Below are 25884 nucleotides of genomic sequence, written 5' to 3'. Positions count from 1 at the left end.
GACAAACTTCTATCAACACTTTGGTTTCTGTGTGTCTGGGCACTGTGACTAAAAGCTTTGTTAGCAAAGCTAAGGCCTTTCGCCCCTAGTCTAGTTTTGTCACTCTCGTCGTCTTTGTTTCTTTGCTTTGTGTTTCTGTTCTGTCTGTCTGTGACTGTCTGTCTATGAAATCTGTTAAGCGTCCTTTGAGCGGGTTTGAGAAATATATATAAATCTAAGGAAGCTATTATTATTATTATTAGCATTAGCATTTTTAACCAAAACCCAATGCAAGTCAATAGACAACATAAAATGCCAACAGGCTAAAGTGATAAAAAAAATAAAAAAAAGTAATGTAAGTATACTGAAAGCTAATTTTCCTCCACCACACAGATCTGAAGATGACAGGCCAGGTGGCTGAGAGAGAGTTGTCCCCTCACCGTCTCTCTGTGAAGACCAGGGTGGAGGAAGAGATGGAGAGATCTGACAGTCCCCTCAGCAGGTGGGTGCACACAGAGTACTGCAGAGCATCCACACCTTCCGGCACCTTCTGACAGCTGCGTTAGAAGGAGGAGCAGCCGTGCCGCTCCAGTGGTTCAATCAAGACGGTGATACGAACCAACAACGTTTCACCGTCCTGATGACAGCACTGGAACGGCGTACCGTTTGGAGTGGACGTTCCTCTCTGCTTCATGTTCTCTGTTTTCGTCCTACTCCTGCGACGACTGAGGACGTGTGTATAGCGCGTATACGTCTTTTCATTGTGTTTTAGAAAAATTGCTTATTTTATTCTTCTTCCTGTTTTACCAAATGTACCACAAATGTACAATATATAAATAGGTAGGTATGAGATAGGTAATTGTTTTTGGCTTTATACTAAATTACCCAAAATGGCGGATGACATGATGTGCTCCCAAATGTATGTCTCCCCCAGTTCAACAGTGACCTCTCTTCAGCCTCCTCTGCCCTTTTCTGTCCCGTCTCAGGGTTCCGTCAGCGTGTGATGACACGTCCTCAGAGCTGCAGCGGGTAGCCGCCCTCGACCCTCACGGGGGGAACTCCCAGAACTCGTTTCGGAGAAGGGGAGCTCTATCAAGGTATTGTTTGGCTGTGAAATGATGGTATAGTTACCAGAGCTCACCATGTATGTCACACTCACTCTCTCTATCTCTCTCTCTATCCCTCCCTCTCTCTCTATCATCTCTATCCCCCTCTCTCTGTGTCTCTCTGTCTCTCTATCTATCTTTCTATCCATCTCTCTGTCCCTCTCTCTGTGTCTCTCTCTCACTCTCTCTCTCTCTCTGTCTCTCTCTATCTCTCTCTCTCTTTATCTATCTATCTATCCATCTCTATCACTCTCTCTATCTCTATCTCTCTCTCTCTCACTCTCTCTGTCTCTCTCACTCTCTCTGTCTCTCTCTCTCACTCTCTCTCTCTCTGTCTCTCTCTCACTCTCTCTCACTCTCTGTCTCTCTCTCTCACTCTCTCTCTCTCTGTCTCTCTCTCTGTCTCTCTCACTCTCTCTCACACTCTCTCTCTCTCACTCTCAGGTTGGTGAATATCGTGGTGACTCTGAGGGAGTGGGCACACCGCAGCCTGCTGGAGGAGGAGGAGCGGCCAGACTCTTTCCTGGAGCGCTTCCGTGGGCCTGAGCTAAGGACCGCCCCTAGTCGCGTCAGCACCGCACAACCCGATGCCAACGGCAACAAAGCCAAAGGGCTGTTTAAGTACGCTTGCCTCTCTTTGATGGTTCTGTAATGCACTGATTATAAACTGATTATAAACTGATTATAACCGTTGACAGTTGATTAAGTTTCCCTGTCGGTATTATTTATTTACAGTAAGTTGATTTATGACCTAAAGAGGACTGCGTTTTTATTATACTCAGGGCTGCCAAGTTTCACCAAAAGTTTGGAGTGAGATTTTTTGGCGGTGGAGCGACCCAAAACTGTGCGCGTTTTGGCAGCGGCGGCCCCTCTCTCCTATCCAGTTATTTGTGCTAGTTTCCTGCAATTTTACATGTTGTTCATAATAAACCAGCACAAGAAATTAAAATAATTTACATTTTATAAAACAAGAAAAAAATTCTGACAATATATCATATTTATGAAATCTTTATAAACAAATACAGTAGCCTACAGACTCTAAAAGAAAAATGGGCCCCATCAACAGGACTCAGCCCCTTGGTCAGCAGCAGAAAGACCCTTGATCATCATCTTATATACAGTGCATTGCTCATAGATGGCTATCATGTTATACAGTACATACCAGGGTTTTTCCTAGGTCAGAATGAGGGCTTGTTGGTTGATTTTGTGCGCGCACAGCGCGCCCAAATTTTTTTTGAGGGACCCCCAATTGTTGGATTTGTATCGTAAATTGTAATTATTATGAACTTTTATTATTATTATTAATGTACCTGGTTATGTTACAGTAGAGAAACAAAAAACTGTTACCAAAACGGAGTATTTACTAGCTAAGATTGGCAAAAGATTGGCGTAGTGCAACTGAAATGAGTAAACAACTAGTTTGAAACTAGCTAGTAACAACTAGGGGTTTAGTAACTACTAAATGCCTGCATTTAGTAATGACTTACGCCAAATTGGTGCAACCCAGTCCAGTAGGCTACCAGATACGATGTTGTAATGTATGCACATATTTTGCTACCACGGTTGCCAGACGGAATTGACAATGTCCAGCCCAACCGGTCAACACAGGTTCTTCCATCTGCGCTCGCCTGCCGCTTCGATTGCAGACTCAAGTTAACGCGCGTGCAGAAAAGATGCCACGAAACTCATGTCCGGTAGCTTTCTTTCAAGGAATTAAAAAAATAAAAGTCCCGTATAACAATTGTTATTTCTCGCCGTGAGAAATAGAGGTGCGGCGTGAGAGCGTGAGAACTGGTTGAAATGCGTGAGTCTCACGGCGATTGCGTGAGACTTGGCAGCTCTGTTATACTCCAGCCTAATTATTTTGCGTCTAAAGCTGATCCGTCTGTTTTGTGGCTAAGTGAATCCTCGCTGGGGTACGGCCGTTCAAAATCAGACCCGTCTACGTAACAGTAAGCTGAAACAAAATAGACTGTGTAACCTTTTTTTTATATGAACCACTCTATATGCTTTCAGGAAAAAGTGGTGTGTATTTGTGGTGTCCCCATCAGATGACATGTACTACCGGTGGCTGTTTGTGATCGCCACAGCTGTGCTCTACAATTGGATCCTAGTGGTGGCCAGGTAATGGAGAGACAGCCCCTTTCAGAGAGGAAATGTGTCTGTGAACAGCCGTGCCTTTTTTACCTACTAAAAGAGCCACCTTGGTACAATGCTCAAGCTGCTATTTACACACAATGACCACTAGTTGGCCGTTTGTAAATTAGCCTGCTTCGGTGCTTCCTACACAGAAAAATGGCAAAATAGCTTTGTACTAGCTTGTCCTGATGTGATTTTGAAAATGTAAGGATACTGGGTGGGAGAACGCACATACTGTATCTAGGAAAAGTCATGAAAGCAGGGTCCTGAAATTTGATTGAGTGCAAAGATATAAACATTTATTTCACTCACAGGGGTCAAATGACCCCTCATGGCTGATCTAATGTATTCAGTGTGCTCTTTTTTGTTTTCCGTAGGGCCTGCTTTGACAAGCTGCAGACAGAGAATTACATCTGCTGGTTGGTGGTGGACTATCTCTCTGACCTTGTGTATATCTTGGACACCTGTGTCCGACTCCGCACAGGTACGTCATAGACCCTCCCTAATCAGGTCCTTCAGCACCTGGAGACATACTGTACAGTAACATGTCATGCAACAGCATTATTATTATTATTATTATTATTATTATTATTATTATTAGCATTATCTGTATGAAACGAAGGGAGAGGATAGAGAACCTGGGCGGTGTGGTATTTGAACTCTAACAGTTCAGTCTTCTTTATCCCCCCCCCAGGGTTTCTGGAGCAGGGTCTACTGGTGAAGGACCTCTCGAAACTGAAAGACGGCTATGTCCGCACGTTCCAGTTCAAGTTGGACGTGGTGTCCATCCTGCCTACTGACCTGGCATACGTCATCACGGGGATCCACACGCCGCAGCTGCGCTTCAACCGACTGCTGCGCTTCCCGCGCATGTTCGAGTTCTTCGACCGCACGGAGACGCGCACCAACTACCCCAACATTTTCCGCATCTGCAACTTGGTGCTCTACATCCTGGTCATCATCCACTGGAATGCCTGCATCTACTTCGCCATTTCCAAATCTCTTGGGTTCGGCTCGGATACCTGGGTGTACCCCAACATCTCCAACCCGGAATATGGCTCCCTAACCCGCGGGTACGTCTACTGCTTGTATTGGTCCACTCTCACGCTCACCACCATCGGAGAGATGCCAGCACCGGTACGAGATGAGGAGTATCTGTTTGTGGTCTTTGACTTCCTTGTCGGGGTGCTGATTTTCGCCACGATCGTGGGAAACGTTGGCTCCATGATCGCCAACATGAACGCGACGCGAGCAGAGTTCCAGGCCCGTATCGACGCCATCAAACACTACATGCACTTCCGTAAAGTCAGTAAGGAGCTGGAGGCCCGGGTCATCAAGTGGTTCGACTACCTCTGGACAAACAAGAAGGCCGTGGATGAGCAGGAGGTGTTGAAGAATCTGCCTAACAAACTGCGGGCCGAGATCGCCATCAACGTTCACCTGGAGACCCTGAAGAAAGTGCGCATTTTTCAGGACTGCGAGGCCGGACTGTTGGTGGAGCTGGTGCTTAAACTCCGCCCGCAGGTCTACAGCCCGGGCGACTACATCTGCCGCAAGGGAGACATCGGGAAGGAGATGTACATCATCAAAGAGGGGAAGCTCGCGGTGGTGGCCGAGGACGGGGTGACCCAGTATGCCCTTCTCACAGCCGGCAGTTGCTTCGGGGAGATCAGTATCCTCAACATACAGGGAAGCAAAATGGGCAACCGCCGTACGGCCAACATCCGGAGCATCGGCTACTCCGACCTCTTCTGCCTCTCCAAGGACGACCTGATGGAGGCCGTGACGGAGTACCCCGACGCCAAGAAGGTCCTGGAGGAGAGGGGGCGGGAGATCCTGGTGAAGGAGGGACTCCTGGACGAGAATGCGGACAGCGGCCCGCTGGGGGGAGAAGACACGGAGGAGAAGGTGGAGAGGCTGGAGGCCTCCCTGGACACCCTGCAGACCCGCTTCGCCCGGCTGCTCAGCGAGTACACGGCCACGCAGCAGCGGCTGAAGCGGCGCATCACCGTGATGGAGGGTCAGCTGTGCCACGCGGGCCGCGGCAACCGGCCAGACGTCGGCCCGGACACAGGCCACGCAGAGGCAGCGGCCATGGAGGCCGTCACTAATGGCGATGAGCACAGTGGCCAGGGAAACGATGTGTCGGCTGAGCCCAATGCTCCAACTTGAAAGCTGCCCCAGTCAGCATGTTCTCTGTAGGCCTTGTACAGAAGACATTTCTCCCCACCGGAACCCTCTCATACTCATGAGGGTACAGTATGCACTCATGTACAACAATGTACCCCCCCCCCTTCCCCCCCCAACTTTAGATAATGCTTCTCACATTACGGTTGTGTACAACCAACATTGGATAAGACGATTGATATCCATTTTCTTTGGGTAGAATAAGAGACAGAGACGGTCGAGTCAATGGAGAGTCAGTTCTCTTGATGGAATACTGTGTGCTAGAGCAGCATGCCTTGTCTCTGGCTAATGCTCATGGGAAATAGTCCCTGGAAGAGACGGTAGACAGTGTGCTGGTTGATACGCACACCAGGCAGTCACATGCACTTATTTTCCAGTATCCTTCCTCCCAAAGGTTGGTTACAAGAGATGCAACATGGCTGATTCTGGATTCTGGGCAGAGCCATCAACCAACCCGAATATAACTATTTCCGCATGACAAAAAATGCCATAATCAGAATAAATGAGAATAGAGCCCATAGAACATAATTATAATACATAATGAAATCATTTCAATTCACCTTATTTTATCAGAACATTTTAATACACAGAAACCTACATTTTCTGAATGGCGTTGGAGGTTTTACACTTGTATCAAGAAGCTGTACATAAACCATTGCTTAAGCAGCAAACCTGTTATTCTACGGTATGAGCAGCACACTACCCTGTGCCATACGGACTCAGAGGCCTACAGGCCACCGTAGTTCTCTCATATCAAGGGAAGCCACACTGTTCCTCCCTCTCTGGAGAAGCATTCCTGGCGTAACAAACCTTCCACATCAAGGAGGGTCTACCCATTACCACCACACCCAATGCCTAACCTTTGACCTTGTCCCTTACTTACTTGACCTGACCAAGGTCAATTGTCTGCTTCTACAGTCCGTTCATTCAGTATATGTTGTTTGTTTTATGCTTGAGCTACAGTACTACTATATTACACATACGTACATTTGCACTTTAACTAGCAATTCTGTTGGCATCTTGCATCCTGGTCATCATAGCACATAGGGCTCCTCTCCTGACAAACACCTCCTGGGTTGAAAGTTTGTCTCACTCTGTATTGACAATAAAACCTGTCGGAAAACCCTGTATGTGCCTGATTCCTTTTGTTATTTTGTTGTGATCAGAAGACACTTGTGTTGTCTTTTTTGTGATAGGACATTTGTAGGTAGGCCTATATGAATGAATGAATGAATGAATGAATGAATGGTCTTTATTGTCATTGATATAGTACAGGTACCAAACAATGAAATTTGGGAGGGGGGGCTCCCCTGGTGCTAGGAAAAAAAACTAAAAACAAGAAGGGAAAAGAGCTGGTTTACATAAATAAAGGCTATGTACACTATCCACTATACTATACTATACAAATAAAACACTGTGCTGTACTCTATGCTATACCTATTCTAACATTTCCTATCTCTGAACCTTATGTACCCGAGGGTTGTCATATTGCACATAGTGTTATTGCACATTCATTTAAAGTGTATATACCATTCATCATAGATAACAATAATGAAATGTCAAAGCAAATTGTTGCTTATAAATAAAATTGTCTTTAATCCAGTCAGGAGGTTGAGTTTCTGGTGAAACAAGCAAGGGGCATATTGTTTAGAATGATGGAGGCCACACTGCCCTCCAATCCTCCACCCTGCCTCCAATCCTCCACCCTGCCTCCAATCCTCCACCCTGCCTCCAACCCTCCACCCTGCCTCCAATCCTCCACCCTGCCTCCAACCCTCCACCCTGCCTCCAATCCTCCACCCTGCCTCCAACCCTGCCTCCAATCCTCCACCCTGCCTCCAACCCTCCACCCTGCCTCCAATCCTCCACCCTGCCTCCCATCCTCCACCCTGCCTCCAACCCTCCACCCTGCCTCCAATCCTCCACCCTGCCTCCAACCCTCCACCCTGCCTCCAATCCTCCACCCTGCCTCCAATCCTATCTAACACTCCATTGCTCAGTCACACTGTTAGCAGAGCCTTTATTAGACATTTGAAACGTTCTCCATGGCTGTGTTCGAAATGGCATACTAGCATACTACATACTGCATACTCAATGAGTATAGGCCTACTAAATTCATAATAAGTATGCCAATACCAGCCGATCGTTCACACTGCACAATCTCTGTATCCCAGAATGCATTTTGCACCGGCCGGCAGCTGGGATTTTAAATCCTCAATTTTAAACATATATTCCCAAAATGTGTAAATTTGTGTTGATCAAAATAACCCGTTTATATCTCATATGACGTTTTCCCCCCCACTTCTGTTCGCTAGCTACATTACGTTGCTTAGATACCTTCACTGCAGGGTTCAACAGAAACGTCGGAACATATTAGCTAAACAAGTTGTAAAATTATCTGGGGGCAAATAGCTAGCTAATAGCTAGCTAAAGTAAGCTAAAGCTTACTATATTCTTGTTTTAGCAGTTTCTAAAAGAACAGGATTAAAATAAATATATATGAGCAATAACATATTGTGGGCTTGCTACAGCAAGCACAATACAAACCAACTTGTTCCGTCTGAAGCTACAATTCTGGGACCATTCGTGACTGGGCTACAGGTAGTCAAATACTAGGCGAACGTGTGTGTAAGACATCCTTGCGACGTGACATGTTTAAGAATGCATTTCACCATGTAAATTCCCTAAATAATGAAAATACCACCGCTCATCCATGATCAGAGTTAGCTGAGGTGCTGCAGCTGAAGAGTATCAAATAGAGTGCAAAAAAGCAGCATCTGCACACCCAAATCTGTGCAAAAAACGATGTTTATTGTGAGCTTTTGGTCTCCAGGCTCTCAGATAATGTAAAAAACAGCTGTATTACTATAACGAGTTTGGTCGTTATAGTATGGTCTCATCGCATACTCAGAGATTCGGGATAATCTAGTATCCATACTAGATCTCTCACATACTCAAATCGCACATACTATACAGTGTGAACGCACTGCATACTCAAAATCTACGTCATACCTAGTATGCCGTAAGCAAAGAAGAGAAGATAAATGCAAGAACAATCACACTGCGCCAGCGACGACGACTTTTTGGTAATAATAAGACGTGTTCCCACTCCATCCCGGCGGGTGGCGCTGTCCACTGTAGATGCTGGGAAAGCACCTCTGCGCGTCTGTCTTTGACTAGAACAACGCCGTGACGACAGACGTCAAACCGTTTGTGGCGCAGATTGCATGCGCTTTCAATTTCATCTGAAGTTTGAATCAAAGGGAAAGGTATTATTATTATATGCTTCTTTGCTTATTGACAAGCCTTGTTCAGTGTCCGTGAACTAACACGTGCACCTGCTTAGCTTAGCCGGGGGAATGGTTAGCTAGGCGCCCATTAGGTTTCCTCGGGTTTGTGTTAGTTGACCAGGTACGTTGGAAGCTAACATAGTTAGCTAGCTAGCAGCTAACTTGAAACGTTAGCTTACCCCTCCCTCCTAGTCATTCTAATTCAGTTGATTCATCATACTCCACTGTTAGCTAACTTACTCACGATATATATATATATATATATGCAGTATGTATTGCTAGCAAGTCTGCCTACATTTCAAATCTGACAGGAAAGAGTGATGAGTGATGAAGAAACGAACTGATGATGTTGTCATCCATTGGACCAGCCTAACACATCTTCTCTCTTGACACTTTCCTGCCAAGGACCATGAGTGGTGGATTTAACTTCGGCCAAGCCCCGAGCACTGGGTTCAGCTTCGGAGCTGCCAAGCCTGCCGCTGCTCCTGCCACGGCCTTTGGTGCGGCCACCTCCACCCCGGCACCTCCGGGCGGGGGCTTCTCGTTCGGGACCCCCAACATGGCCCAGGCCCCCGTCGCCGCCCAGCCCTCTGGTCTCTTTGCCATGCCCACCCAGGGCACCCCAGCCCAAACTGGGGGGTTCAGCTTTGGGACCCCTGCACAGAGCACCCCCGCCGCCGGTGGCTTCTCTTTTGGGTGAGTGTTCTGTACTGTCTGGTTCATGTTCTGTTCTGTCTGGTTAATCTTCTGTTCTGTCTGGTTCATGTTCTGTTCTGTCTGGTTAATCTTCTGTTCTGTCTGGTTCATGTTCTGTTCTGTCTGGTTCATCTTCTGTTCTGTCTGGTTCATGTTCTGTTCTGTCTGGTTAATCTTCTGTTCTGTTTGGTTCATGTTCTGTACTGTCTGGTTCGTGTTCTGTACTGTCTGGTTAATCTTCTGTTCTGTCTGGTTCATGTTCTGTACTGTCTGGTTAATCTTCTGTACTGTCTGGTTCATCTTCTGTTCTGTCTGGTTCGTGTTCTGTACTGTCTGGTTCATCTTCTGTACTGTCTGGTTCATCTTCTGTACTGTCTGGTTCATGTTCTGTACTGTATGTTACATGTTGGGGTCAGACCAGACCTGTCCAGACACTTTTTCCTGTATCCAGCTGTGTGTCGAAGCTTCTGTTTCTGCCCATGGCCCCTGGTCCTAGCTTAGATTTTCTGACGATGACTGAATTCTAGACGACTCGCTTACTTTGACAAACATCAAGTCTCTTTAGTTAAAGGGCTCTCTCTCTGCTAAAGGTCAATGTCTCGATACAGTAGTCGTATTACAGTATGAGTATGAGTTAATATAGAACATAAAAAAACATTTGTTCTTTCTCTTTACCGTTTTGACTTTCAAGGACCCCCACCGCTAAGCTCAACCTAGGCACCCCTGCTGCAGCTCAACCCGTGCCGACGGGCATGGGTATGGGTATGGGCATGGGCATGGGCATGGCGGCGGCACCCCCCCCCGGCACAGGCTTCGGCCTCGGGGGAGGCCTCTCCATACAGACGGCCGCTGCTCCTGCAGGGGGTGGTGGTGGCTTCAGCTTTGGTTCCACCGGGGCTGGATTCGGGGCCCCGACCGCCCAGATCCAGCCCCAGCCCCAGGCCCAGCCAGCAGTACCAGCGGCCGCAATCGCAGCAGCAGCAGCGGCAGCACAGACCGCAGCGGCAGCACAGACCGCAGGAGGGCTCTCTCTAGGAGGAGGAGGAGGGTTTAGTTTCGGTACGGCCAAGATCCAGGCCACCACAGCTCCTGCCGCCGCGGCGGGGGGGGGCTTCTCCTTCGCCAACAGCGCCCCGGCGTCCACCCTCCCACCCCTGGGGGGGCAGCCCGTGGCCGGTAAGTTTGGACGAGGTTCCGCGTTCGGCTCGGTTACTTTCCCGCCTGATGCAGTCAGTGTGTTTTTCAGGGTTCCCCCGGGTCCTTGAAATCCTTGAAAGTTTGTGAATATGAGAAAAATATCTCAAAAAAATAAATAATTAAAAATGTTTTTACTTAGCTCCTCCTCTCTGTATTGCTTAACTTTATACATATTTCACAATATATTGTTTTGCTGTGCACATTCAAGCCTATCTTTTTAATTGTTGTCTGTGAGCGGATAGTTCCTATTATATAAGTTCTCATCTAGATCTGTCTCAAACTATGTCGTGTTTGGTCCTTGAATTTGAGGGAATTGAGTCTTGAAGTCCTTGAAAGGTGTTTGAATTTGATGTTTCAGAAGGTGTGGGAATTCTAGAACCTCCCCACGGTCTCACGCCGATTGTGTTTGTGTGTGTCATCCTCAGGTCTGACTCTTAACGCCGCCGCTCCGGCCATGGGGGCTCCGGCCGTGACGACCCAGGGTGGCGGATTTGCCTTCGGGGGGGTCAAACCTGCAGGTAAAACAAGCCCCTGGGGAGTCTGGGAGAGAGGAGAGAGGAGGGGGGAGGGGAGGGGAGGGGAGGAGAGGAGAGGAGAGGAGAGGGGAGGGGAGGGGAGGAGTCTTTGGTTGGGGAGTCTTTGGTTCTATCACACGTTCTATCACGAATAAGATTGATGAAAAAGAAGAAAAAAACAGCGGTCAGTAAATCTGCATGTGATGTTTATTGTGTGGTGTTATCCTGACTGGGTTGAACGTTCTCATACTTTTCTTGGTGTTTGAAGCGACGCCGGCGCCCTCCGCCCAGGCCGCCCCGCCTCCAGGCTCGTCTCTCTTTGCCGCGCAAGCGTCACTGGCCCCGCCCACGGCCACCGTCACCGGCTTCGCTCGTGAGTTTTTGTTGAATTGACGTGAATTCAAATTGTGAATGTCACTGAACTATCATGTAGTCTCTCTCTCTTTTATCTCCATCTCTCTCTCCCCCCCCCTCCCTCTCCCTCTCTCTCCCCCCCCCTCTCTCTCTCCCCCCCCCTCTCTCTCTCTCTCTCTCTCTCTCTCTCTCTCTCTCTCTCTCTCCCTCTCTCTTTCTAACTCCCACCTGAGTCACGTTGAGTGACAGCGTGGGTGTCTGGTGTTGTCGGCGGGGGCGAGAGCCCAACCTCCTCCTCGTTGGTTTGTGAGTCTTTTTTAATTTTATTTTTTATCTGATGGTTTCTTCCCCTCGTCCGGCACCTCTCTGGTGGAGCAGTGAGCTCCGCCCCCGGCCCCGCCCCCTCCGCCGCCCCGGCCACCGCCACCACCACAGGAGCAGGGGGCGCCCTGGGCTTCATGCTCAAACCCCTGGGGGCCGTCACAGCCACCGCCCTCACCACCGTCGCCGCTACAGGTACAGCCGCCACGGTCAGGGGCGTTGCAATTAGGGGCGTAGGCAATTATGCTATGAGGCTAACGATCTGTAGGAGCGCAGGGGTGTTAAGTGTTAACAGTGTGTTAGAACACAGCGGTGGTTCCTCACTGTTGTGGTTTGTGTCTTAGCCTCCGCCACCACCGCCGGCTTCTCCCTGGGGGTGAAACCTGCCGGCCTCGCCGGAGCGGCCATGACGGGAGCAGCAGCAGCCGCGGTCACAGCCAGGTACGCTACCGACCCAGGTCCACGTCTGACCTCCACACGAGCCTCCACAGGGGGCGGCGGTGGCCGGTAGCCTAGAGGTCAGAGAGGCCGTCTAGCCGTCTGAAGGTCGCTGGCTCGTTCCCTTGCCTCAGGAGGGAGCTGGGTGTGCCCCTGAGCAAGACACTTAACCCCTATTTGCTCCAGGGGCGCAGAGGAACAACGCATCAGCTCCCAGGGTTCGACACTTGCCCGGAGCAAGTAAAACATTCGCCGGGTTTGTTTGCGCGAGCCCGACGGCGCTGCTGGATCCTGGATATGTTTACCGGTGTGCAGGAAGAACAACAGATGGCGCAGGTGCCAGACCAGACTAGATGATCGTGGAGTGAGGATAATTATTAAAGCGTACGCGATGTGATGGCTGATCGACAGGCACGTGCGCTTTAAGAATATCTTCACTCTACGATCATCTAGTCTGGTCTGGCGCCTGCGCCGTCTGTTGTTCTTCCTGCCGTCTGTTGTTCTTCCTGCACACCGGTAAACATATCCAGGATCCAGCAGCGTAGTCGGGCTCGCGCAAACAAACCCGGCGAATGTTTTGATGTTTTTAAGTGTTAATGTCGAACCCTGCCTCCCAACCCATGTGTGAGGGGAAGTTGACTGCATGGCCATAAATCAGTCAAAAAAAGTCCTCCATAAAGCCTCTCTCTGCTTCTGTACATCAGGACATTGAACCTCATCTCACCCAGGCCTGTTATGACTATATGTTATATGACTCTAAAAGACAACAGTCAGCTCTCAGCGTCTGAGCCTATTTGGCCCTTTGGTAGGTCTGAATCAAAATAGTGAAAATACCACCCCTCATCCGTGATCAGACTTTGCTGAGGTGCTGGAACTGAAGAGTATCAGTAGAGTGCAAAATAACAGCATCCGCACACTCAAACACTGTGCAAAAAACGTCGTTTTATCGCAAGCTTTTCGGTCATAGGCCTTCTTCAGGCATAAAGCAGACTACTGTGAGTGCAGTGGTATAAAGGGTTCAAACATCACTGGATTTAGCCAACGCACAACCCTTGTATGTCTGAATCCTGAACCCCTTCCTCCCCCAGTGCTCCTCCGGTGATGTCGTACGCCCAGCTGGAGGGGCTCATCAACAAGTGGAGTCTGGAGCTGGAGGACCAGGAGAGGCACTTCCTCCAGCAGGCCACGCAGGTCAACGCCTGGGACCGCATGCTGGTGGAGAACGGAGAGAAGGTGGGGGTTTTTTTTTTTTTTACCACAATAAAAATAAATCCAATTGTTGAATCCGATGTGATTATTATTATTATATACATTTTTTTACATGTGTATCGCTAGCGGAATCGTAGCGTGGGCAACTCGGGAGTGCGTGTCGAATGAAGTCGTTCATACGTTAATTCATTCGTGTCATTCGCATTTGATTGTAGTGTGCGAATTGTCTCTTCTTTGAATGTGTTTTTTTAATTATTATTTATTTATTTATGTATTTATTTTGTCGTCTTCAGATCACGTCGCTGCACAGGGAGATGGAGAAGGTTAAACTGGACCAGAGGAGGTAGGAGGCGTTTCTCCTCATGTGGGACTTTACCATCTGGCAAGGAATGGAGACATGCTGTCTGTGAGCCGTGTGACGTTAGGAAACACTTAGTTACTCTAAATGCACTGCACTTATATATCTCCTTTATCCAAAGCGCTTTACAACGGCCTCTCATTCACCCATTCACACACCAATGGCGGCAAGCTACCATGCAAGGCGCCAGCCTGCTCACTGGGAGCAATTTGGGGTTCAGTGTCTTGCCCAAGGACACTTCGACATATGGTAGACATGGGACAGGCAGGTAGACATGGGACAGGCAGGTAGACATGGGACAGGCAGGTAGACATGGGACAGGCAGGTAGACATGGGACAGACAGGTAGAGATGGGACAGGCAGGTTAGAATACAGCATGGCATGAGGAACGGTATGGAACACGTGTCTGGTACCATGACAACCAGCCGTCCTGTGAGTTCCACCACCAGCAGTCTTTGCGGTGCCTTTAGGACCGTTTTGGAGAACAGTTGACATTCTCTAAATGTTTGTCTTGCTCTTTCTTGCTCTTTCTTCCCCCCCCCCCTCCCCCCAGGTTAGACCAGGAGCTGGACTTCATCCTGTCCCAGCAGAAGGAGCTGGAGGACTTACTCTCCCCACTAGAGGAGTCTGTGAAGGAGCAGAGTGGAACCATCTACATGCAGAACGCTGACGAGGAGCGAGAGAGAACGTAAGATTTGCAACTGTGCAAAAAACGGTGTTGTGCCACCCTCTCCTGTGACGTGCGTGTGTGGAAGGCGCAGAGTCCTGACCAGAGCTGTGATGCTGATCTGTTCTGAAGGTACAAGCTGGCGGAGAACGTGGACGCGCAGCTGAAGAGGATGTCCCAGGACCTGAAGGAGATCATAGAACACCTCAACACATCCAGCGGCCCAGCCGACACCAGTGACCCGGTGAGACGGAGAAAGACTCGTCCTAAACTCGCAACACCTGCTGTTGTTACTGGATATGAACTAGAAGTTTTCCTGAGAATGTGTGATTGCTTGTCCAGTTGATTTAGGTCATTTGGATACTATGGTGACACTTGATTTATTTTTTGCTTTCTTTTTAGCTTCAGCAGATTTGCAAAATTCTCAACGCCCACATGGACTCTCTGCAGTGGATCGATCAGAATTCAGGTCAGTATTTAACCCTTGATCACCCAGAGTGAACATGGGTCTGGGTTTATGTCTAGTAATGGAACAGCGGCCACGGTCTTGACGCTTACAGAATGTACAGATTCGTAAGTCTCATTTCTGGCACTTTTTAATGCCAATAAACCTTAAGAGAAGCTTAGAGACGCCTCTTCCACATGAACAGTGAGCTTATCTCAGCCGTGTTAACTCACTGATGTCTGTCCCCAGTGCTTCTACAAAGAAGAGTGGAGGACGTGTCCAAACAGTGTGACAACCGACGCAAAGAACAGGAAAAGACCTTTCGCATCACATTTGACTGATTTGGAGAATTGTAACTGAAATGCTATAATGTATATGTGCAACTAGTTTTTTTTTTTTTATGCTATAAAGATTTTTCAAGAAGTCATGATAAAAGATTTGTGTTTTTAATGCAGCATCAATTGTGATTTATAGAAAAATATTTAAGGGTGTGTGACATTCCAAGTTCCCCCACTAGTGCTGGTCCAGTTCTAATTAATAAATGAATAAAGAAAGGCCTGCACACTGCATCTGCCCCCAGGCTTTAATTCATTCATCTGCACCATGACAATTTGTATATTACCATGTTGTTCACTGTTGCATTTGGCAGAAGAACATCATCTATGACACCAGACTTCTAAATGTGCTTATTTATTTGGCATTTCAAAAGAATTGTCACAAATGCACAAGTCCAGGTCAAAGTCTGCACAAAATGTGTGGTTACAATATCCAGTGTTGAACATTAATATATTCGCTAAGCTCCCGCCCCTATCATGACCGCTCCTTTTCCTTCACCTTATGATCCATTTCTAAACCCTGCGACTAGACTTGACTAGACATGAGCATGGTGAGGTGAACACAGGAGTTTAACACTAGCCTTGACAACAGCAGGTGTAGGAAAGTCACTATGCAAAGCAGAAAACTAACTTCTCTGTTAAGGCTCTTTTTCCTCACATAATCAAAATACTATGCGTATCATTACAGACAGACTTTTTCTTCGACAAACCAAGACAGTAGCGGTAGCCCCTTACCAGTAAAATATGAGATTTCTTTCCTTTCTCTTATGTAAATATATGACAACGGTGTCTGAGAAAAAAACTCACAGTTCCTGATACATGAGATCACTGTAAAAAGAAGGAGAGAAAAGAAAAACAGGATCTTCAGGAGTCAGACCACCTGTGTGATTGAGTGAGAGGGAGCACAGTGGGGGGCGGGACCACAGCCTGGCCTTTGGACTCTGTGGCCTGATTGGTTGAGCTGGCGCCGGCAGGTGCGGGGGCTAGCGCATACGCATGTGCAGGCTGTGCTTGGGTCCGTCCACACGCTCCAGCTTCTCAAAGTGCTTCCTAGCGTTCCGGATATTGATGAGTGTGGCTGCAGAGGCTGGAGGACAGAAGAAGCATGTGTTATTGTCATGTGCCAGCCAGAGGGAGTTTTGGCTCCATACTAAAACTATTTGGATTCAGATCAAATCATGAAAGAGGCCCCAAGCACAAAGTCACAGGTGTTTCATGTATGGAAGGCGCTGTTATTTCACAACCGTTGTTTAGCAACATTGGTTTCCGGTTATTTTCCTGAGCCACAGTTCTCTCATGGAGAGGGGATGAGGGGATTCTGAATGACGACTTACGTATGGAGGGGTCTGACATGATCACCATGACGTAGGTGTTGGAGGTAAAGACGTCGATGAAGGCCGCAAAGTTGGAGTTCCTCACCTCCATACTCTGGAAGGAGGCTGCCAGTTTACTGCAATCACACACAAATGACAATAATATCAATAGAATAAAGACGCACCGAAATTACAATTCTTGGCCGGAACCTAAATTATGGAAACACTTGGCCAAATATCGAATGCGTATCGGCAGTTTTTCATTTATTTTGCCAATTTTTGTACCATTGCATAAATTAAATACACTTCATGCTTTTTATTCATACTTGTATGCATATTCATGTAAAATGATGATTATAAAAATGATGTGTTGTAAATGCTTTATGTACGTGATATTTCCTCATTTCATGAAGGATGTAAAATACTGTGATCCCATCAGTTTCCAGTGATTTCTAAATAAAAGCGCGAGCTAAGCAGTCACAAAAATGGAAGTAATGTCGGAATGTGCCTCTCGTCACACAGAGAACAGATGCCAAACTGTTGACAGGTTTGCTGTAATTGACTTGGCAGTAAGCACTAGTAGGCAGTCATCACTTAATGCTCGTCTCATTCACAGAACAGCTTGCACTGTTTGATCGAGTCATGAAAAGACGACCCCAATAATTAATTGTTTTATTGCCCTGCAATCAACTTGTCAGTCAACTGTTGGAATTTGGTATTTTTTGCTCTGGGCCATAGTCGGCGCCCGCGGAGCAGGGTTAAATCAGGGGTTAAATGCCTTGCTCAAGGGCACATGCAGCTCCCTCCTGAGGCGGGGATCGTGCCAGCGACCTTCCGATTTCTCGCCGGCCTCTCTAACCTCTAGGTTACCGCGGTCCCCACAAGGGGCTACGTTTAGATGTTAACTACGTTTAGATGTTAACTTCGTTTAGATGTTCACTACGTTTAGATGGTAACTACGTTTAGATGTTCACTACGTTTAGATGTTAACTGTTACGTTTAGAATTTTAGATGTTCACTACGTTTAGATGGTAACTAAGTTTAGATGTTAACTATGTTTAGATGTTAACTACGTTTAGATGTTAACTGTTACGTTTACATGTTCACTACATTTAGATGTTAACTACATTTAGATGTTAAATACGTTTAGATGGTAACTACGTTTAGATGTTAACTACGTTTAGATGTTAACTACGTTTAGATGTTAACTGTTAAGTTTAGATGGTAACTACGTTTACATGTTAACTACATTTAGATGTTAACTGTTACGTTTAGATGTTAACTGTTACGTTTAGATGGTAACTACGTTTACATGTTAACTACATTTAGATGTTAACTGTTACGTTTAGATGTTAACTACGTTTACATGTTAACTACGTTTAGATGTTAACTGTTACGTTTAGATGTTAACTACATTTAGATGTTAACTACGTTTAGATGTTAACTGTTACGTTTAGATGTTAACTGTTACGTTTAGATGTTAACTGTTACGTTTAGATGTTAACTGTTACGTTTACATGTTAACTGTTACGTTTACATGTTAACTACATTTAGATGTTAACTACGTTTAGATGGTAACTACATTTACATGTTAACTACGTTTAGATGGTAACTACATTTACATGTTAACTATGTTTACATGTTAACTACATTTACATGTTAACTACGTTTAGATGTTAACTACGTTTACATGTTAACTACGTTTAGATGTTAACTACATTTAGATGGTAACTACGTTTAGATGTTAACTGTTACGTTTAGATGTTAACTGCCTAACGGTCTTAGCACGTGTCTGAAACATTAGCTCATTTTTCAAGGCCAGATTTTTCAGCACACAACGATGACTCTTGGCATGCGTAGGATCACGAACACGCCTCTGTCCACAGCTAATCCACCCACATGAGCCATGTCATGTTTCACCTGTCACCACCGACACACATAACCCAACATCCTGCTCTTACTCTTGCATCCGTTTTGCGGCTGGCTGAAAATATAGAGCCGATAAACTCCATGTCACCGAAACGCTGAGGCTTCAGAGGGTCAGAGGGCCAGAGGGTCAAAGGTTCAGAGGGTCACAGGTCTGGTCACAGGGTCAGAGGTCTGGTCAGAGGGTCAGAGGGCTGGTCAGAGGGTTGTTCAGAGGGTCAGAGGTCGAGCCTACTCACCTACAACTCAGCTTGAACTGTTTGATGATGTTGCTGATCTTCTCGAAGCGGTGAGCATCACGCTGCTCTTTGCACTGATAATGAGAGATCACCTGGTGAGACAAGGAAGTAACGTTTATTTCTATAGCACCTATCCCAGAACAGGGGTCACAAAGTGCTTTACATATCACCAGGAAGATGGCTCTCTCCTTCTACAGAGCCAGAGAGACACTCACCAGGAAGGTGGCTGTCTCCTTCTACAGAGCCAGAGAGACACTCACCAGGAAGGTGGCTGTCTCCTTCTACAGAGCCAGAGAGACACCAGGAAGATGGCTCTCTCCTTCTACAGAGCCAGAGAGACACTCACCAGGAAGATGGCTCTCTCCTTCTACAGAGCCAGAGAGACACCAGGAAGATGGCTCTCTCCTTCTACAGAGCCAGAGAGACACTCACCAGGAAGGTGGCTGTCTCCTTCTACAGAGCCAGAGAGACACTCACCAGGAAGATGGCTCTCTCCTTCTACAGAGCCAGAGAGACACCAGGAAGATGGCTCTCTCCTTCTACAGAGCCAGAGAGACACTCACCAGGAAGGTGGCTCTCTCAAACAGAAGCACCTCGTCCGCCTCGATGATCTGGGCAAAGTTGCGTAGGTTGGTCTCCAGCTGCTGCACGTTGGGGATCAGCTGGTACACAATACTGGACCATGCCTAGAGACACACGCACACATGACTTTAACTCATACAGCAGTGTACGTTCGGGTGGTTGGGTTTCGACTATAGGCACGATGTATGTTTTACATTCCATATATTTCTAGATGTAATGGATGTTAATGATTAGATTGGGCATGTACAGTCTGCAGTGTTTCCTCCACGATTTTTTACATTAGTGGCGGGCCGGTGAGTTTTCACGCGCATTGCTCGCACGCATTTGCGCGCGCATGAAACGCACACTGGCGCTCAAAACAAAGACGTAATTTCACCAAAAACTAGAGGGTGGCAACTATTTTTAAATTGAGGTTAAGTCATTAAAGCCGAGCAGGTGATTTTATATAGAAGGTGATCAAATACCAAGATATCCTACAGCTGCAGCAGAACATGCGGAACGCGCATACAGCACTGAACATCGGTTACCGTATAATATACATGTGACTGACAGATACGCCCAAGACACTGACACACACAGAAAGATCATCAGCTCATCGAATATGAAGTACACGAGAGATAATCAGCTCATCGAATATGAAGTACACGAGAGATAATCAGCTCATCGAATATGAAGTACACAAGAGTAGAGTACACATGGAACCAGGAACGCGCATACAGCACTGAACAACATCCGTAGAATATAAACTTGTGACAGACAGTCACATACATACATACACACACACACACACACAATGAAAGATCTTCAGCTCATCAATACGAAGTAGGCCTACATGAGAGTACACGCACAAAACCGGCTAACGTTACTCACTAACTGTTTACACAAGTAAAATCACAGTGTGACAGATTCGGTAACCAACCAACAGCAAGGTAATGCATCAGCTGAGTTAAAGAAAACCAATTCTTACCTTTGATGACAGCGACATGAGCCCTGTTTACCCGTACCTCCGCCGTTCTGTTCGTGATGATTTTAGAGGCAATAGATTATTTTTGCCCCGCGCATTTTGCCCTGTAATTAGACTAGTGTTGTTCCGATACCATTTTTTTATCCCGATACCGATACCGATACCTGACCGTGCAGTACTTGCCGATACCGAGTACCGATCCGATACCACGGCGTTTGAAAAAACAAAACAAAAAAACATGTTTTTTGAGCCGCATACTCACCTCGATGTAAAATTATTGCTAACACTTAGTCTGGCACTGCTCAAAACCTTTGTAAAACTCGTAGGGCCAGTTCCACAGACAAGGCTTAAGCCTAGTCCTGGACTAAATCACACTTTCAATGTAAAATCTCTATTGAACATGCTTTTTAGTCTAGGATTAGGCTTAATCCTTGTCTGTGAAACCAGCCCGTAAAGTTTTTGTAAAACTTAAGTAAAAAAAAAAAAAAAATGTGTAAAGTACTCGCCGATACCGATACCAGCATTTTTGTGCGTATCGGTGGCCATGCCGATACTAGTATCGGTATCGGAACAACACTAAATTAGACCACGCGACCACACCTTGTGTCTCATTGTCCAAATGTTCCCTGAATTTTAGCTGCATGTTTTTCCAGCATGTAAATCCGTTGTCAATAAAAATTTGACTCCCCTTCTTTCCCCCTGCCAATACTGTGTCGTTGATGACATTTACCAACGTTTATGCTATGAATAGTTCGAAGCTAGCGTTAGGTGCGAGGCTGCTCGGTTAACCCATTAGTGGGAACAATATTTGTTTCACAAAATAGTTGACCATGAACATCAGAGACTACATTACGAATGTTCATTTAAAATACTTGTATACTGAGCACTGGTATAAGAACATGAACCAGAGAACAGCAGTAAATGCAATAACCCACAGTCGTCGCTGATGATGTTGCATTTTCGATTAGGATACGGGATTATTAAAGGCACCGATGGGCGAAGAGAGAGAAAGGAGAGTGATTTTCTGAAATCCAAATGTCCCGCGAAATTCGGACCAATCACAAAATAGTTTTGCAAGGGCGTCGCCTTGCGACGCGCGCTTGTTGAGAGCGATTCAGTCTCGATTGCAGTGCGAACACAAACGTTAATTGCAACATTGTAACATATTGTAATTTACTACACCCTAAATCGTAACGAAATGTAGTTCTGGAAGCGGTCTAAATCTAGCTTCAATCTATTTTTTTTCTGTTCTCCGGTCATAATAACTGAATCAATTAGTGGCGGAGAAAATTCATTTGTGGCGGCCCGCCACGAATTAATGCATATAGAGGAAACACTGGTCTGTAGATTTGGTGTTACGACCAGGATGACAAAGTTCATGTTTTTTAACAGTTTGGGTGAGGGGTTGACAGGAAGAGCCAGGACCTTGTACAGCGTTTCGTCCCAGATGGAGGTCCTGAAGCAGGTGCAGGCCAGGGGCCTGGAGAGCCTCCGCAGGTCCTCCTCACGCTCCTTGAAGATCTGGGGGAGAGAGGAGAGGAGGGGGTTGTAGTTTTATATCAGTTTATACTGAGGGTTGAAGTCTCTCTACATTTTGGCGAATCTAGCACTCAAGGAAGGCCCATTTCCTTCCTGTAAGAGATGTGCCAAGATCTGTGGCGCAGTGAATATGAGTCCCGCCCAATGTTGGGGGCTTTTTGTCTGCTATTTTCTCTCTGCGCTCATGTGACTTTGCTTAATAAAAGGCCTCTTTGGAGAGAATTGATTTAAGCTCTTTGTGCTTTATAAGTTTTACTCAATCTATTAAGAATCAATTAAATCCACAACAAGGGCCAACCGGTCACTTACACAGAGTTCAGTCGTGAACACGCCACACGTGTTAAGTCGATACTGACGGCGAAGGGAAGGTGGCTTTTTTCCCATTTGAAGGAATGTCTGAGTGAGTGGCACCAAGGCTCCCAGTGATGCTGTTTACATAGAATGGTAAATGGACTGATTTACATAGCGCCTTACTCCAAAGTGCTTTACAACGGCCTCTCATTCGGCCGTTCACACACCGATGGCGACAAGCTACCGGAGCAATTTGGGGTTCAGTGTCTTGCCCAAGGACACCTCGACAGGGGTTCGAACCGCCGATCTGCCAACATTGCGATCATTAGACGCCGGCTCTACCTCCTGCGCCACAGCCACCCCAACTATAGCTGTATACAACTATAGCCTATGGATCACAAATGCCGTGTGGTGTGTTTGTATGTCAGTGTATCCTTTTAGGGTGTGTGTGTGTGTGTGTGTGTGTGTGTGTGTGTGTGTATATGGTACCTCTCTCAGGTAACTCTGGGCCAGGTGTGTGTGTGTGTGTGTGTGTGTGTGTGTGTGTGTGTGTGCGCGTGCACGCGCGTGCGTGCAGTATGGTGTGTTTATATGAACCATCAGCTCACCAGGTCCCTCTGGTCCTCCTGCACCAAGTCCATCTTGTGCACCAGACAGAAGACCTTGGCGTCGGGGGAGTTTTGCAGGATGGCCTCCAGACAGGACTGGTAGTAGTGCATGTCCTTCTCCAGCTCACGGCTCTCCACGTCAAACACGTAGATCAGCACCTCCACGTTCCTGAAGATGTTGTCTCTCTGGCTGGTGAAGTAGTTCTCCATGAATGTGTCTTGTCTGGTGGGCAAACAGAAGCGAGGGCATTGGTTAGTGTAGGTAAGTACTGTAAGTAAGTAAAGTTTATTTCTATAGCACCTTTCACAGACCAGCGGTCACTAAGTGCTTCACATAGGCTATAGAACCATCATTAAAGAGCAAAAGTAATAGCAGGTTAAACGAAATAGGTAAACAAGTGGATAAAAAACAAGAAACAAATAACAAGTGTACAACAAATAATAACAAGACACAAAAAGACAGGCTGTGATACCTGTGTGGTGAAGCACCGTACCGGTTTTTAACGTAGGTTTGAAAGTGACGGGCCAACATTTGTAAAAAAAATAAAATAATATAAAATGGACTTGCCCTCCGCAGTCCCACAGGTTCAGAACCAGGTTGCCAAGGAAACGGACATGGGAGTGCTCCACATCAACTAAGTGTCGAGAAGATGAGGAGAAAGAGTGATTTAAATATCATGAACATTAAGAAATAACTGAGCATTAACGCACTATATCAATATTTTCTGTCTATGTTGGCCTACATGATTTATTCTTCATCTATAGAAAGTCTACACCCCCTTTCAAAATGAACCCCCCCTTTTTTGCCTAGAATCAAAATACATTAAATGAAGATTTCCCCCTGATCTACACTGCCTACTGAACACTTTAAAAGTTAAATAAACATTACAATTAATTATTAATTCATTAAAAGGGAGAGCCACATCAAGGGGGTGTAGTGGTTTTGCACAAACAAACAAAAATCGTTCATTTTGAAAGTGTCTAGTTTTCAGTTAAAACCTGTAATATTGCCGTTACATATCGGCTATGAAATGGACTTTAAATGTAGTACTGACTTGTGGCCCCCAGGCGGCGTGTGTCTCGGGCGATGTAGTTGGCGAAGATGATGGATCTCATGCTGGTCTTCCCAGACCCACTCTTGCCCATCAGCAACACCTAAGAACACATCATCACATACATCATCACCAGTCACATATTGGAGGATATCCTTTGGGGTAACAAACCAGATATTAGAATTCCTAAGCTAAAACTCATTAAAACATCAAACACCCAGGTCCCAACCTTCTTCTTCATGGCAGTGCTGGACATCCCTTCCTCAGGTCAGGTCACGATAATGTCGTCAATCACACGTCAGTCCCACGTCCCTCTGCCTCTGATCAGTCACTTACAGCTTCAACACAAACACAAGTCATGTAACAAACAAATACATCAAACATCAAACACCAGACAGTCACCATCATCTGTTAAAGGTAGTATCACCTACCTAAACTGAGAGACTATGATAATAAGTTACACTTAGCTCAGTACATCCCTGGGCTAGGGTGAGTTCCACTGACCAGATGTTGCATCAGAAACACATAAAGCCCTAATAATGGCTACATAAAGATGCACAATGACATAACCATCATTGTCTGTGTGTATATAGGCAGCTTACACTTACCTCTGATGCACACACATAGCCCACCAGACACGCTACCAGTGGTAACTACACAATTCCCAAAACTAAAACAAATTTGAAACAACGTGCAGTACCGTATAGATCTATGGTTGAATGGAACGCCCTACCAGGTCATATCTCAAAAAACCCAGAATAAAAACTGTTTCAAAAACAGTAGATGTGTGTGGTTACCACAGGTAATCCTAACTGAGTATTGTTGTGTGTGGATGGTTCTTCTTTGTTATGTGTTATGTTAACTGAGGCCGTGGGCATTGCTAACTTTTATTTTGTTTTTATTTGTATTAGTTGTTGTTATGTATGTTGATGCTTTTTTCCCTCCTTTGTTATCGGTTTTTGTGATGGTTTCTTGTATATGTTTTGTGTGGACCCCAGGAAGAGTAGCTGTGGGGATCCTAATCAATCAAATCAAAATCAAAACATTAGAGCCAATTTCCCTTTTTAGCTTTGGTTCCCTTATGAAGTCTTTCAGATTCACCTTAAATCAGTTACTCTGGAAAACGGTCATTTTAACAACATGACATGGTCATAATAATTGCTAATCTAAAAAAGTAAGTATGCTGGATAAGCTATCATGGAAGCAAGTTTATTTTCTGAGTAGCTATCTAAGTAGGCTAGCTAACATTAACTAGCAACAGCATAACAAGTCAGAATCAACAACATAACAAGTCAGAATCTAAATCATTCACACGGGTTATTTTCGCTATCTAGCTTGAGGTTGAGGTGTTGCTAAGATGAGTAAATTATTCTAGATATACTGGATAACAAACATGTTGTACATTACTTGATGTTGATAGCTAGCGAGCTGTGAGATCCCATTTCTTGCTGTTTACGCCTAGTAAAACATGCTGCTTTCCAGCTAGCAGGCAGGCCAAACATGCAATATCAAATGTTTGCGTGTACTACAGACTCCTAAGATCATTAGATGCTATATCACCTTAAAGGGCTGGTCAAGAAAACAATATGAACAACAAACAAGACGCCAAAAGAATGTGGTGAGTTCAGCAGCTAGGTCCAAGTCATGACAGTGGTCGGGACACTACGCTAAGCTAACTAAGCTAGCAGACAAGCAACATGCTCACATGACTGTCAGAGGGGGGGGGGGCTCACGTGACGTGACCCAACAGAAGGTGCGTTCGTACATTCGCTGTGAGAGCGCCGGAGCGCACAGTGGGTTCAACGTCATAGAGCGACCAAGTAATTTGATTGGACGAGAGGCATTCAGAGTGCTGGTCAGATTTCCAGAGCGTATTTACGAACGCACCCAGAATGCACAACAACATGGGTGCAGTTCAGTGTCACATTTCAGACATTTCTTTGGGGTTCGTTGCTTACTGTAGCTGTTCTACCACGGGATGTCTGTGGTGGAGCCTACATACACATTACATGACTCTACACTATGTACGTTCATAGTGTAACAATAGTATAACAATGTACATAATGAATTACTGTGGTGAATCAGACAACGGTCAAGGGGTAAAAAGTGTTATAAAATTTTATTGGCTAATATC

The 25884-nt window shown here is 46.1% G+C and overlaps 3 protein-coding genes across 6 annotated transcripts; 2 read left to right on the top strand and 1 right to left on the bottom strand.

Annotated features, from left to right (window-relative positions):
- Positions 1–380: 380 nt before the first annotated feature.
- cnga2b (cyclic nucleotide gated channel subunit alpha 2b) lies at positions 381–5396 on the top strand (the record flags this gene model as incomplete). The annotated part of the gene is made up of 6 exons (XM_080529309.1): positions 381–481; positions 966–1076; positions 1530–1706; positions 3102–3209; positions 3602–3708; positions 3919–5396. The coding sequence occupies 6 exons, from the start codon at positions 381–383 to the stop codon at positions 5394–5396; spliced, it is 2082 nt and encodes a 693-aa protein (XP_080385435.1).
- Positions 5397–8626: 3230 nt separating this feature from the next.
- On the top strand, positions 8627–16021 carry nup62l (nucleoporin 62 like). Its single transcript, XM_080530191.1, has 13 exons — positions 8627–8680; positions 9107–9397; positions 10089–10573; positions 11020–11112; positions 11378–11482; positions 11842–11979; positions 12129–12225; positions 13311–13455; positions 13725–13774; positions 14343–14477; positions 14589–14700; positions 14859–14925; positions 15151–16021. The coding sequence occupies exons 2-13, from the start codon at positions 9111–9113 to the stop codon at positions 15240–15242; spliced, it is 1806 nt and encodes a 601-aa protein (XP_080386317.1). The 5' UTR covers positions 8627–8680; positions 9107–9110; the 3' UTR covers positions 15243–16021.
- rraga (Ras-related GTP binding A) lies at positions 15479–25407 on the bottom strand. Of its 4 annotated transcripts, none has more exons than XM_080530194.1 (11): positions 25158–25384; positions 24451–24493; positions 23980–24088; positions 23754–23853; positions 23267–23333; positions 22699–22921; positions 21686–21781; positions 19278–19400; positions 18715–18806; positions 16571–16686; positions 15479–16323 (listed from the first exon to the last, which is right to left on the bottom strand). In XM_080530194.1, exons 3-11 carry the CDS (start codon positions 24004–24006, stop codon positions 16220–16222), a joined length of 948 nt encoding a protein of 315 aa, XP_080386320.1. In that variant the 5' UTR covers positions 24007–24088; positions 24451–24493; positions 25158–25384; the 3' UTR covers positions 15479–16219. The 4 variants fall into 4 exon arrangements, with proteins under 4 accessions (XP_080386320.1, XP_080386321.1, XP_080386318.1 ...); XM_080530195.1 differs by having other exon boundaries at positions 25311–25384; XM_080530192.1 differs by lacking the exon at positions 24451–24493.
- Between the last annotated feature and the right edge of the window lie 477 nt (positions 25408–25884).

This window comes from Nansenia antarctica (genome assembly GCF_963989245.1).
Source record: "Nansenia antarctica genome assembly, chromosome: 4".
NCBI lineage: Eukaryota > Metazoa > Chordata > Actinopteri > Argentiniformes > Microstomatidae > Nansenia > Nansenia antarctica.
The sequence above is the reverse complement of the archived record's forward strand: the minus strand, read 5'-3'. Positions and strand labels throughout refer to the sequence as shown.

Coding starts and splice junctions, on each gene's coding strand:
- nup62l (XM_080530191.1), top strand. CDS start 9,111: ATGAGTGGTGGATTTAACTTCGGCCAAGCCCCGAGCACTGGGTTCAGC. Junction 10,574..11,019: donor GGGGGGGCAGCCCGTGGCCG/GTAAGTTTGGAC, acceptor TGTCATCCTCAG/GTCTGACTCTTAACGCCGCC. Junction 12,226..13,310: donor GCAGCCGCGGTCACAGCCAG/GTACGCTACCGA, acceptor TTCCTCCCCCAG/TGCTCCTCCGGTGATGTCGT.
- rraga (XM_080530193.1), bottom strand. CDS start 24,006: ATGTCCAGCACTGCCATGAAGAAGAAG. Junction 23,854..23,979: donor GCACTGCCATGAAGAAGAAG/GTTGGGACCTGG, acceptor ATGTGTTCTTAG/GTGTTGCTGATGGGCAAGAG. Junction 21,782..22,698: donor AGGAGGACCAGAGGGACCTG/GTGAGCTGATGG, acceptor TCTCTCCCCCAG/ATCTTCAAGGAGCGTGAGGA.